The sequence below is a fragment of the Dasypus novemcinctus genome, chromosome 25 (assembly GCF_030445035.2).
Source record: "Dasypus novemcinctus isolate mDasNov1 chromosome 25, mDasNov1.1.hap2, whole genome shotgun sequence".
NCBI classification, from domain to species: domain Eukaryota; kingdom Metazoa; phylum Chordata; class Mammalia; order Cingulata; family Dasypodidae; genus Dasypus; species Dasypus novemcinctus.
The window spans coordinates 41,482,576-41,494,914 of record NC_080697.1 but is presented as its reverse complement, the minus strand read 5'-3'; the positions used below and the strand labels follow the sequence as shown (position 1 = coordinate 41,494,914).

General features: G+C 40.0%; 1 protein-coding gene across 7 annotated transcripts in view; it reads left to right on the top strand.

The window, feature by feature from the left end:
* The window catches only part of DCDC2C (doublecortin domain containing 2C), a 178,454-nt gene that overhangs the window by 36,113 nt on the left and 130,002 nt on the right, over positions 1–12,339 (top strand). For all 7 annotated transcript variants that reach the window (XR_009183470.1, XR_009183471.1, XM_058287930.2 and 4 more), the window contains exons 3-4: positions 1,851–1,927; positions 7,777–7,905. Coding sequence is in view for 5 of the 7 variants with exons in the window: in XM_058287930.2 (XP_058143913.1) it covers positions 1,851–1,927; positions 7,777–7,905 (206 nt within the window). In the remaining 2 variants the exon portion in view is untranslated. The remainder of the gene's footprint in view (positions 1–1,850; positions 1,928–7,776; positions 7,906–12,339) is intronic.

Here is a 12,339-nt window from a genome sequence, read left to right as displayed (position 1 = left end):
GCTTGGGCCAACATGGGTACAGTGGAGTGGGCAAAGAATGAATGGATTAGATATATGGCTTTGAGGTAGAATGGATGGATGTGCTGCTGGTTTGGTTGTAGGGTGTAAGGGAAAAGAAGACTCAAGAATATCTTCAAGATTTGGTAGTTGAACAAATGGATCTAGGGTGGTGCCATTTTCTGAGATGGGGAAGTCTGGAGAAGATCACTTGGCTATGGAAGAAATCAAGAATTATTTTGTCCATAATAATATTGAGATGCCTAAATGGTCTGTTTCTCTTTTTCTGTGAGTGCATGTGTGTGTGTACTCTAATGTTTATTGTACTGAATACTTTTACTAGGTCATAGGTATTGCATTGTGCCTTTTATAAAATATTGTTTCATTTAGTTCTTATGGAAAACCCTGCATGGTACTATTATCCTGATTTTTAAAATTAATAAATTGTGGCTCAGAGATGTTAAAGTCACCAAGTCATGCAGATAGTAAGAGATAGGTAAATTTGAGCCCATGTCTACCTGACTTCAGGGACCGTGGTTTTTCCCAGGTCACATTCAGATCCTGTCCTGTTGCTGCCTTGTGCCTTTGCTGGAACATGGTATGAAGTGTGTTGAGTGGACAGAGAGCAAAATAAGGCCAGTAAGGTAAACTGCGGGGGGAGAATGTGGAAGGCACTAAGTGCTAGTGAAGGGATTGGACTTTGTTCTGTAGATGGTGGGGGGCCATCAAACAGTTCTGAGCAGCAGAGTTCCCTGATTAGAACAATGTTTTTTAGAAAGACAACTGTGGGATATGGGACACATTACAGAGAAGAGGTTCTGGCAGGGAACCCCTAAAGAGAATATTGTAATCATCAAGGTGAGAGGTTAATGAGGATTTGAACTAGGACTGTGGGAAAGCAACTGAGATAGAATGTGGGATGCACAGAAGCAGACAAAATCATTTATGATTAACTGGATGTAAGGGATAAGGGAGAGGGAGGATGTAGAAATGACTCTAAGCTTTCCAGCCTGGTGGACTGGGTAGAGAATGAACAAGGACAAAGGAGCAGTTTTTCAGAGGAGGGTAATGAGTTGGATTTTGGACACATGGAGACTGAAGCAGTGGAGGGGAGCCTTGTGCATGTTTGGGGTTGTGTCTGGGCTATGACCACAGCACCTGGCACAGGTGTGGTTAATATTAGCCCCTAAATAAAAATTCCCTCCATTTGCTCTACTTTTAACCATAGGGTCATGAGGATGAAGAAGTTTTTCTCACTTGTGACAGGTGTCAGAAATTCTTTTCCCACTTGAGGGTCTTGACCCCAGTGGACTTGAGCGTGAAGTTGTAACAAGGCCACAGCGGTTGGCTTAGCTTCTCAGATCAGGATGACCAGAAAACAATAGAAAATGTTCAGAAAACCCGGTAGAGGTGCTCTTACCTGTTTGCCAGGAGCCCTGGCTCAGATCTGCAATTAGAAACCACATATCCGTTTTTGAAGCCCCATAATTTTGCCACAATACCTGACGCCTAATAGGTCATTGATCTACATACTGAATGAATCACGGGGTAAATCCTCAGCGTGGATGATAAAGCCCTCTTTTGGTACCTTTATCACTCTCTCCCTTGTACTTGCACTTTCTACTTGAACTTTTCCCCTTCCTTTAGAAATCTCTTCTCATTGCACTTGTTGGAATTCTCTCCACCTTTCAAGGCCTAGGTGAAATCCACTTTTCTCTGAATCCCCCCTGGATCTTCCCCCGTGTTTTCCCTTGGCAAAGGGACTCTCATTTTACATTTTTGGGGGATATTGGTATGTAACAAATATCTGTTGATTTGAACTGAATTCTAAGGATTATTATTATTATTTGCAGGTCAAACCAGTGTTACATTGTGAAATTAATGTGCCTTCCAGGTGGCACACATTTCATCGAACATCCCGATACATAAAGTGAGTATAATATTGTGGGAGAAAAAAAAAACTTGCCATAGAGCCTTAAAAATAAAACTCTCTAACCTGGCAAAACTTTCTCCTCCTTCTCCGTCTGAAGGTATAATTCTTCCATAAACTACCTTCTCTACGAGTCAGTCTTTCATTTGCTTTATTTTGTTCTCTTGACCCTGGATTTTGGAAAAGCAATCCTATCATTATGCCATTGTTCATGCAACAGTTTACATGGGTAAGGAAAGGTAAGGACATTGGATGTACAGTTTAGTTAGGCTCTTAATTTTTTTTTTTTTTTAATCTTGCAGCTGTAGCTGCAGTATGTTGAAAGGAAATTTAAAAGTCATTTTTTTCCCCCCACCACGAGCTCTTTCTACCAAGGAACCCTTTAAGATTCCAGTGCACCCTAGTCAAGTCCTTCTTCAGGAACGAAATGTGTTGGAGTCTCAGTGCATCCCTATCCTGGGAAGACACTCTGGTGCTAGGCATGTCGGCATTCAGCAAAACTGTATTCAGCTTCTCTGATAGCACTCTGTGGGGCCATCTGCCTTATGTTATGTGGGACCGTAGAAGAGCACACATTTGGCTCAAACAGAACTGTGGTTCAAATCCTGGCTTCTCATCTTCTCAGCTTTATGACCTTCAGCACACTTTATCTCTTTGAATTTGTTTCCCTCGTTTGTAAAATAGGACTGATGCTATCCCCCTTGCAAGGTTGTAGTGAGGGTGAACTCCAGTTATATATGTGATGAGCCCTGCACAGTGCTTACCATACAGGAGGAATTCACTACACGGTAGTTCTTTCTTTCTCTTCCTTCTTGGGCTGAGAAGTGTTAACACTTTAGTGATTAAAATCCCTGATGGTTAAAAAAAAAAAAAATTCCTGATGGTAGAGTTGAAGAGAGCACCCTCCCTTTTACCATATTTTTCTCCAAAAGAAAGGAGTTTGAAGGCGTTTCCATATGAGATCTTAGTGTCAGAAGGGACATTGGCAGAATGTCCAAGGCATTTGTCACACAGGAGTCGCTTCTACTTCATTCCAGACAAATTGCCCTTCAGTCCTGTCAAGTGAAGTGGGCGGTGGAGAGTTCATGAGACTGAAAAACTGGTTGGCCCAGAAGATCACCAGATTGGAAGGAGAAGGGTGACGGTCTGGGACTCTGAAACATTACCGTTTATTAACTACACTTTGCTCCTCTCACTTATCCTCCAAACCTCAGTTATTTCCATTAGGCTTCTGAAAGGAAGCCACCGTAATACAGGAAGAACTTCTCACAGTACCTTCTAGAAATACGAGAGCTGTTTTTGAAAAATGCAGGGTACAGTCCTTCTAAAGGACATCATTTTCTGCAGAACGTGTAGAAATCTCCGGGAACATTATTGTCACATTATTGTGGGTCTTTCCTGGCAAAGACACATATCCCTAAAGCTACATTTTATGGGCATGACCTGAAACAGCAGTGATTTTCTCGTATTGTGATAGAAGTTTATTTTCTATTGCAAAGCATTTAATTTATTCTTCTAGCACATGCTTCGTATTTTACATTGGTGTACTAGAAATTCCACTAGATGGACCCAAATATCCATCCAAACACAGGATTTTTCCTACAGAGAAAAGACCCAATCGTGTTTGCTTGGGGGACCTTGTAACTATAAAAACAAAACAAAACAAAAATAGTTGTTAGCTTTCAAAGTCTTAGATGTTCGAGAGAGAAAGAGTGTTCCAACACTTTGTACACAGAAAAGCTGAAGCAGAGGGAGTGCAGGAGCTGGATATTGGGGGGAGCTCCAACTCTCTGGGTCACCACAGAATTAGCTGGTAGTGATTGTGTGGGTTTGGAGTCACCAGTTTAGCAGTGGAGGCCCAGATATAGGTCCTGGTTCTGTCACTAAGCCGTGTGACCTTTGACAGTTCCTGTACTTGCCCACGTTTTTCTTAGACATCAGTTGTGACTTCTCCAACTTAGGCGAAGGCACTCACTCATGCTCTCGTTCATTCAGTGTTGATTTGACTAGAAAATGAAATGATAAAGTGAGTGCATCTTGGGAGAAAATATTGTGCTGTTCTTGTTGTTTCTTTAAAAGTGAGCTGGCAATGAGTTGCCTAAGTCCCAAGGGTGGCTTTACTTGGGAACTAGTCACCACTCATGGGGTGCGTGAAACTGAAGGGAGGGAGGGAGAAGAGAAGGCTGAACCTTTAGTCCTCCTTTTTTTAAAAATTAAACACATTTTAAAAAAAAGTTTTAGATGACGTAAATGTTACATCAAAAATATAGGGGATTCCCATATACCCCACCCCCTTTTCCTCCCTCGCTTTCCCCCATTAACAATATCTTTCATTAGTGTGGCACCCCCTATCTGACCAAGGCAGAGCTCTGGTCTCTTGAATCTGGACAAGTGGCCTGAGGGAGCATCTGGTCTAATCCCCACATTTTGCAAATGAGGGGTTTAGGATCAGCGTGAATGGTTACTTAAATTAATTCCAAATGTCCTTTATTTTGTTTCAGAATCTCAGTTTAGAAACCCACCCAAACCTCTTTTAATTTTTAAGTTTGATAATAATAATCATAGTCATGGCACCTTAGTTTTAAAAAGTATTGCCTTTACCTTTTTCAAATCAAAATATTCATCATCTCATTTTCCCTTCTGTATAACCCTGTGAAGCAGATAGAGGCAAGGATTCAGATTCTAGTTTTAGAAATAGGGCAATTGAGACCCAAAGGAAGTAAGATCATTCATCTACTCATTCATTCACTCATGGACCATGGAATCCCTCCATCCCACCACCACCGTTTATTCAGTGCCTCTTAGGCACCAGGCCCCGTAGATACGGAATGATTTGCAAGTGGAACTTGTCCTCAGAGAGCTCATGGTCTAGTCGGGGAATGAATTGAGCAGCCACAGAGTCACTTAGTTTTAGAATCGGTTTTGAGGTCCATGTCTTCTGACTTCTAGTGTGGAGAACTTTTCAGCTTGACTCACATTTTAGCATTAAGTCATTCTTGGGGGGAAAGCTTTAAGGGGCAAATTGCCTCTAAGCGAGTGAGGTTACAGGCAGCCAGTCTAAGATATCAGGGCCATGCTCAACTGCTTCATTTTATTACCCTGCCACAATTGATTATGACTCTCCAAGGGTAGTGGTGGTAAGAGAAATAAAAACGATTATGGCTTTTTCCAACCTATCATCATCAGCATATTTCTGAGAGGAGTAGCACATTTCTGACACTTCTTATTCAGTAGTGAAGAGAGAGGAGTAGGAAGTGGTATGATGCAGTAGAAAGGGCACAGGCTTTGGAATCAGACAGATTGGATGCTTGGCTCACTACTCACTTGCTGTCTGATTGGAGAAGCCGCTTAGCCCCAGTTTCTCCCTCTCTTTATCTTTAAAATAAAAAAAGTCTACCACCAAGTTTTCCTTAGTTGCCTGATTATTATAAAACGTGGAAATCTAGAAAAGTGTAAAGAGTAACATAAAGATCACCAGTTAGCCCAGTTCTCAGCGATAACCACTATTAACCTTGAAGTTATTAAAATTATTAGTTATTAAGTTACTATTAATTATTAAAAGTTATTAAAAGTAAACTTAAATATTTACTTTGAGAGCTCTCTGTATCTTGCCTTTTTAAAAAAACATTTGAGCATTTCCTAGGTAAGTATAAATTCAGCATAAACATAATTTATAAAGACTGCATAATTTAGTATTATCTGGCTACATCATAATTTATTTAACCATTCTTCTGAACTTGGATACTTAGATTTTTTTCATATTTTTGTTTATATAAATAAATACTATGAGAAACATCTTGACATATAAATCTTTATCCACATTTCATGGGACAGATTTCATGGAGTGGAAGAATGGGTCAATGGTTCAGAGATTGTGCTAATTTTGAGCTACATCAGCAGTGTATGAGAATGCTAATTTCCCCTCACTCAGGATAAGGATGTATAGTAAATATCTTAAAAAATTTAGACAAAAATATTGCTTGACTTTGTTGAAACATTTATTTCTTTTATTACTGTTAGTACTCTGTTTTTTTAATCCAAGTGATTTTTTTTCTTTATTATTAAAGAAGCTTTAGATTACGTAAATGTTACATAAAACATATAGCGGTTTGGGGAGTGGACGTAGCTCAGTGGTTGAGCACCTTCTTCCCATGTACAAGGTTGCAGATTCAATCCCAGGTATCTCCTAAAAAAAAGAAATAAAATATAGGGGATTCACATATGCCCCACCTCTCCCCCTCTCACATTTCTCCCCGTTAAAAACATCTTTCATTAGTGTGATACATTTGTTACAGTTGATGAACACATAATGAAGCATTGCTACTAAGCATGGTCTATAGTTTACATTATGGTTTATACCTTGCACTACGCAATTTTATAAGTTTTGGCAGAATATATAATGGCCTGTGTCTGCTATTGCAATATCATGCAGAACAATTTCAGTGTCCCAAAATGCCCCATGTTTTACCAGTTCTTCCCTCTCCTTTCCCTCAGAATCTCTGGTGACCCCTGTCTTTATGTCAATGTTACAAGTTCTTCCAAGGAATCTATGTTTAAAAAGAAATTTGGTATAAACCAATTTGGAAAACCAAGAGTTGGAAGCATTGTCCCAAGTGTTTATTATAATAGTAATAGAACCTTGATTAATTGTGATAGAACTTGAATATGACATTGCTTTCTGTGGTTTATTTTGGGGCTGTGTTTTAAAATATGGAAGAAGTTGGGTCTGGGTTGATGGGAAGTCTCTTTTGCTACAAAGCCTGAGCAAAGAACTGATTCTCTTTTTTGTGCACAAATATGTTAAATTAAAATTTGCGTTGACTGAAAAAATAAAGATGGAGGTTGGATAGAAGAGAAAGTGTAGTTGTTATAAAAATGTAAAATAAATTTCATTAAAGCTTTGAAAACCAAAGAAAAATAAATAAATAGAATGAAAAAAGGATTTGGCTTTAGGTCTTTCTAACCTATGAGCTATCTTCTATTTCATAAAAATAAAAAAAGAGAGCTGAATTTCTTAAATTCTAGTAAGTTCTTTGCATTTAAGGAAAGCAAAGAACAGTAAAACAAAAATGTTAAAATTTGATAAGGTAAAAATTTAAAAACCAGAATTGTAAATTTGCCTTTATATATTGTTAAATAGTATCATTCATTGTTATTGAATTTAACACAATAAGCATATTATTTTACCTTATTTCATTATTGGTTACAAGAGTTTGAAACAATTTGCCAAGTGGCTCTGATTATGATACCATGTCATTATCACTGGAGTACTAATGACTTTTGCATTGAGTTTTGATGATAAAATCTTCTAAATACCCTCCATTTTCAACATATAGAATTAATGACATAAACCCACTCAAATCACATTAAACTGTCTTAAAACTGCAATAGTGAAATTAATTGTTTCTATTATCATTTCAAAGGATTGCACATTATTTGCTTTGGGAGACTATCTTGGATCCCTGGGAAGGGAAAATAATTGCAGTTTTTATGGCAAAATTTCACTCCATGTTTTCTAAATGGACACAATATTTTTCTATTTTACCCATCACAATAGTTGGAGGTTTATTAAAAAAAAAATAGAGTTTTGTCCTATTTGTTTATCTGGGCATTTTATAGTTTATGAAAAGATATTTTCTCAATGTTATCGTTATGCCACCAATTTTAAGATGTTCTTTGCAGCTTGGTAATGATACTCTGGGAATGGCATGGTATGTAACACTAATGAGCAGCTCAGTGCATTATGTTGTTTTTTTACTACTCTGTAATTATATGATCTTCTTTTTGAATTTTCACTGTTTCCTCCTGAAATTTAAGGTATTAATTGATTTTTTTTTTGTATTTTACAGTGTTTTCACAAATGGAAGATTATTTATTCCACCAGTCAAAGTTGTTATACCCAAATTCTCTCTCTCAGAATGGAGTAATGTGCTGGCCATGATTGGAGAAAAAGTCTTCCCTTTAGGAGGCGTTCGAAAGTAAGGAGATTCTCTCACCTGTAGGGAAACCAAAGGTCATAGAAGTTTGTTTTTGTCCTTTTATGTGAGAATTTCCTTTTTTTTTCTTAAAATTTTTTAAACAAATCAATTTTACTGATACATATTAATGAAAAGGGTATAATTTATCCAAAGTGTACAATCAATGGTATTGGCTCTAGTCACATAGTAGTACATTCATCACTTCAATCATTATTAAAGTATTTTCATTATTTTCATAATAATAAAAAACAAAAAACCAGACAAGAATGTTGAAAAATGCAAAACCTAGATTGACTATGTATTATTAAATTATTATTATTTTTTTCAAATTCTACTCAATTTATTCATTCTTAAAAAAGATATTACATTAAAAAAATATGAGGTCCCCATTTGCCCCCACCGCCCCCACCCCACCACTCCCCCCCCCAATAACACTCTCGCCCATCATCATGTCACATCCATTGCGTCTGGTGAGTACATCTCCGGGCATCGCTGCACCCCATGTCCCGTGTTCCACACCATAGCCTACACTTTCCCACGTTCCATCCAGTGGGCCATGGGAAGACATACAACATCTGGCAATTGTCCCTGGGGCACCACCCAGGACAACTCCAAGTCCCGAGAATGCCTCCACATTTCTTCTCTTCCTCCCCTTCCCCGCACCCAGCAGCCACCATGGCCACTTTTTCCACATCAATGCCACATTTTCTCGATTATTAACCACAATAGTTCATGAATAGACTATCATTAAGTCCACTCTGATCCTTACTGTATTCCTCCTTCCTGTGGACCTTGGCTTGGTTGTGTCCATTCCACATCTATGTCAAGAGGGGGTTTAGATTCCACATGGATATTGGATGCAATCCTCCTGCTTTCAGTTGTAGGCACTCTAGGCTCCATGGTGTGGTGGCTGACATTCTTCAACTCCATGTTAGCTGAGCGGAGTAAGTCCAATAAATCAGAGTGTAGGAGCTGAAGTCTGTTGAGGTCAGGGCCCGGCTATCATATTGTCAGTCCAGAGATTCAAATCCCCTAGATATATCTTAAGCCCAGCACCAACTACAATTCAGTAAAGTAGCATGAAAGTCTTGTGAAAAGAGATCCCATCTGAGTCCAGCTCCGTCACGCGGAAACACCAGCTCCAAAGAAGGGCCAACTGACATGGCAGTGAACCCCATCTGCCATGACCATAGAACCTGTGGGTCTCTTTAGCCCTCAAAAGGACCAGTACCTGGGGTTGTATCTACTTTATCTGTCTCTGAGACCCTGCTCAGGTGTGCATAAGGGCAATCCTTCTGACAACCTCCAGACTCTTTTTTTAGAGACTCATAGCCATATAAACTCATTTGTCCTTTCCATTTCCCCCTTAATTTAGGTCAAACATCATTTTTAACTCTTGTTATTATATGTAGACAGGGATATTCTGCTGGTCCGCGTTGAACCTTTAATTCAAGGTCATTTTCTAGTTGCATCATCAACTGGTACTTGGTAGTGATCCCTCAGTGCCAGGGAGGCTCATCCCTGGGTGTCATGTCCCACGCATTGCATTTACATGCTGAGTTTGGCTTCAAGACTGGCCACATTTGAGTAACACAGAGGCTGTCAGGAGGGAACTCCTAGGCACAGTGCTGCTCTAGGCCTTGTTCTTATTTCAGGCATATAGGCTCACAAGCATAGTCATTAGTATCAGGGGCTCACTGTTGGACCCTCATTCCTTCCTGATCCTTACCGTTGCACCTGGGGGACTGCCGCTGCTCCCCTAGGGACCATGACAGGGCCCCCCCTGGCCAGTAACCCAGTACCCCTCCAGCTGTTGTTTTTAATTGTTTCACTATGAGTATATCCAAACATTTCTATGCCCCCTGGACGTATGCCCTGTATAACTCCCTGTCAACCATATATCGCCTGTCCATAACATCCCATACCAGTATTCCTCTGCTGCCATTGTTGAACCACTCTGTGATCCAAAACTTCCTGAAAAGTGAAGCCCAATATAATGTCAGGTTCCCTTAATAGTAATATAGTGATGAGTTTAAAGGTTAGATATAGAATACATATTGATTTGGAAAAATTCTACATCCTATCTTTTTCTTTACTTTTTTCCTAATTATTGAGCTTCTCTTCACAGGAGCCCTAGATCACAGTAATTCATATATACAATATACAGTACTCCCACACATCCACCATAAAACCTTTTCCCTTCCACAGCGATAATCTTTTAACTTATTCATATCATATTTACTGAAACTGATGTACAGACTCCGAGACAATAGCTTTCAAACAAGGTGACATCTGTGCTTACATTGTGGTCCATACTTTAGGATATACAGTTTTCTAAATTTTTTAGTTATCCTATGTTTTACATTATGGTTTACATTATTAGTCTGTCGTCCCCTATATGTTTTTGGTGTAATATTACATGTTTTATATTCATCCTTGTGTACTCTCGCGAAACTCCTCTCTTGCCCCCACATTTGCCTTGGTTCCATCCATTCAACATCCATTTTCCCCTCCCCTTGGGGCCCACAGCGACAGCCAATCTCCATTTCCCGAGGAGCCACGTCCAGAGATACTTGCAACAGCGTTCAGGACCTGACTTGCTCAACTGCCCTAATGCCCTGGGAGCCTCCCTTTCTATCGAGAGATACAGTTCCCTCTATTTGATGGCATTAGTCCTCCCCAGGATGTGGGTCCACCTCCACTCTCACTGCTTGGGTCTCTACCCAATGGTACAACCTACCCTGGCAAAATGAGCATTCAGACATTCCCCAGGAGACCGTCCCGCGTTAGACCATCCCCTCCAAGCATCCTAAACAGGTAACCCTCCTAATTATATTTTGATACGGTTTTCTCAGCATTTTACTCTCAACCAACACCTGACACTCTCCTATGTTCGTATGTTGCCCCTCCCTCCCCCCAAAGAATTTCCTATTTGTATCAATAGGATCTAAAATAATTCACTGTGAATTCAGATTCTCTCTTTTTCCTCAGCTAATTATTTCTAATTCTTCAAAGCAGACAATACTTTCTCAATCCCTATAGAATACAGAAGTTTAACCAATTTCATTCATTTATTCATTCAAAAAAGTTACTAAGCATCCACTGCCTGCTAGGTCTGGTGAATATCGCATCAGAAAGAGTCTTGCTCTGAAAACACCACTGTTGGGTAGACCAACAACTGAAGCTTAATAAGATGCTGTAATTGGTAGAATGCAGGCCTTGACGTCTATCTGGAGAAGGCAGGGAAGCCACTTGGGGAAGCGAGGATTAGAGTTGGGGTTTGACAGCTTAGTGGGGGGCAAATGCGTTCCATGGGAGCACAGCAGGGTGCACAAAGGAGGCAGGTTAATGTTTTGCCTACTAGGATGGGTTTTGGGAGAAGATCTGAAGTCAAATCCCGTCTTTGCCACCTGTACCATTGTTATCTCAGGTAAATTCTTAACTTCTTGAGGCTGGTTTCCTCATCTGGAAAACTGGAAATAATAGTACTTGCTTCCTAGAGTCATAATGAGATAGTAGAGGCAAAGTGCTTTCTCTTGGGCTTTGGTGTAGAGTGAGCATAAAATGGGAGTAGCAGTTATGATTCTGAAAGTTGGTAAAACCTGAAAAAGCCCAACTTCTTGGGGAAAATCCTGCACTGTAGAATAACACACAATTCAGTGTCGTTGTGAGGGGAGCAGGTTGAGCAGGAACTGGAACAGCTGTCAGGGGTCCAGATCATGAAATTCAGGGACCCGGTTTCTTGTAGTCAAGGGATCACATTTGTGCAGAAGCAAGTTCACCGTGAGGCACGAAGATGGATTGGAGGTTGAGTGGTGAGAGATGGGAGCCGGGTAAAGTGACAATAATCTAATCAGGCTTATAGTGAATGGATGAGAGAGAGTGGAGAGGGATGTTGAGGAGGCTGAAATGATCAGTCTGAGAAGTGACTTGGATATGAAGAGAAATGGGGAAAGGAACCCCTTGGATTCTTGACTGGAGCAACTGAATCGATTGCAAGGCTTTTCCTAGATGGCAACACAGAGAAAGGGAGTAGCTTTGGGTGTTGATGATGATTTTGGCTTTTGGTTTTGAAGAAGTCAAATAATATGAAATGCCTCTGGGACATCAAGAAAGGGGTTGGAGGCTGGGTTTTAGATTTGGGGTTTGTTCATTCATGGCCCCTAAAGTTGTGCATAGGAGTGGGACCCTTCTAGGAGTCAGCCTAGAGTAGGAGTAGGAGTAGGAGATGCCTCCAGGATTTCATTCAGCTGCTCAGTTATCTCTTAGGAATGTGGTTCTATTGTAGCCAGATCAGAATCTCCCCCACCCCCAAGGCAGAAAAAAAAATCTTTTAGAACAGAGAAAATAATCATCTTCCAATCAGTTTTTTATGGCCCCATTTCTACCCGAAGGTTAAGTTTTAGGAACCTATGAAAGGACCCTGTTTTCCTC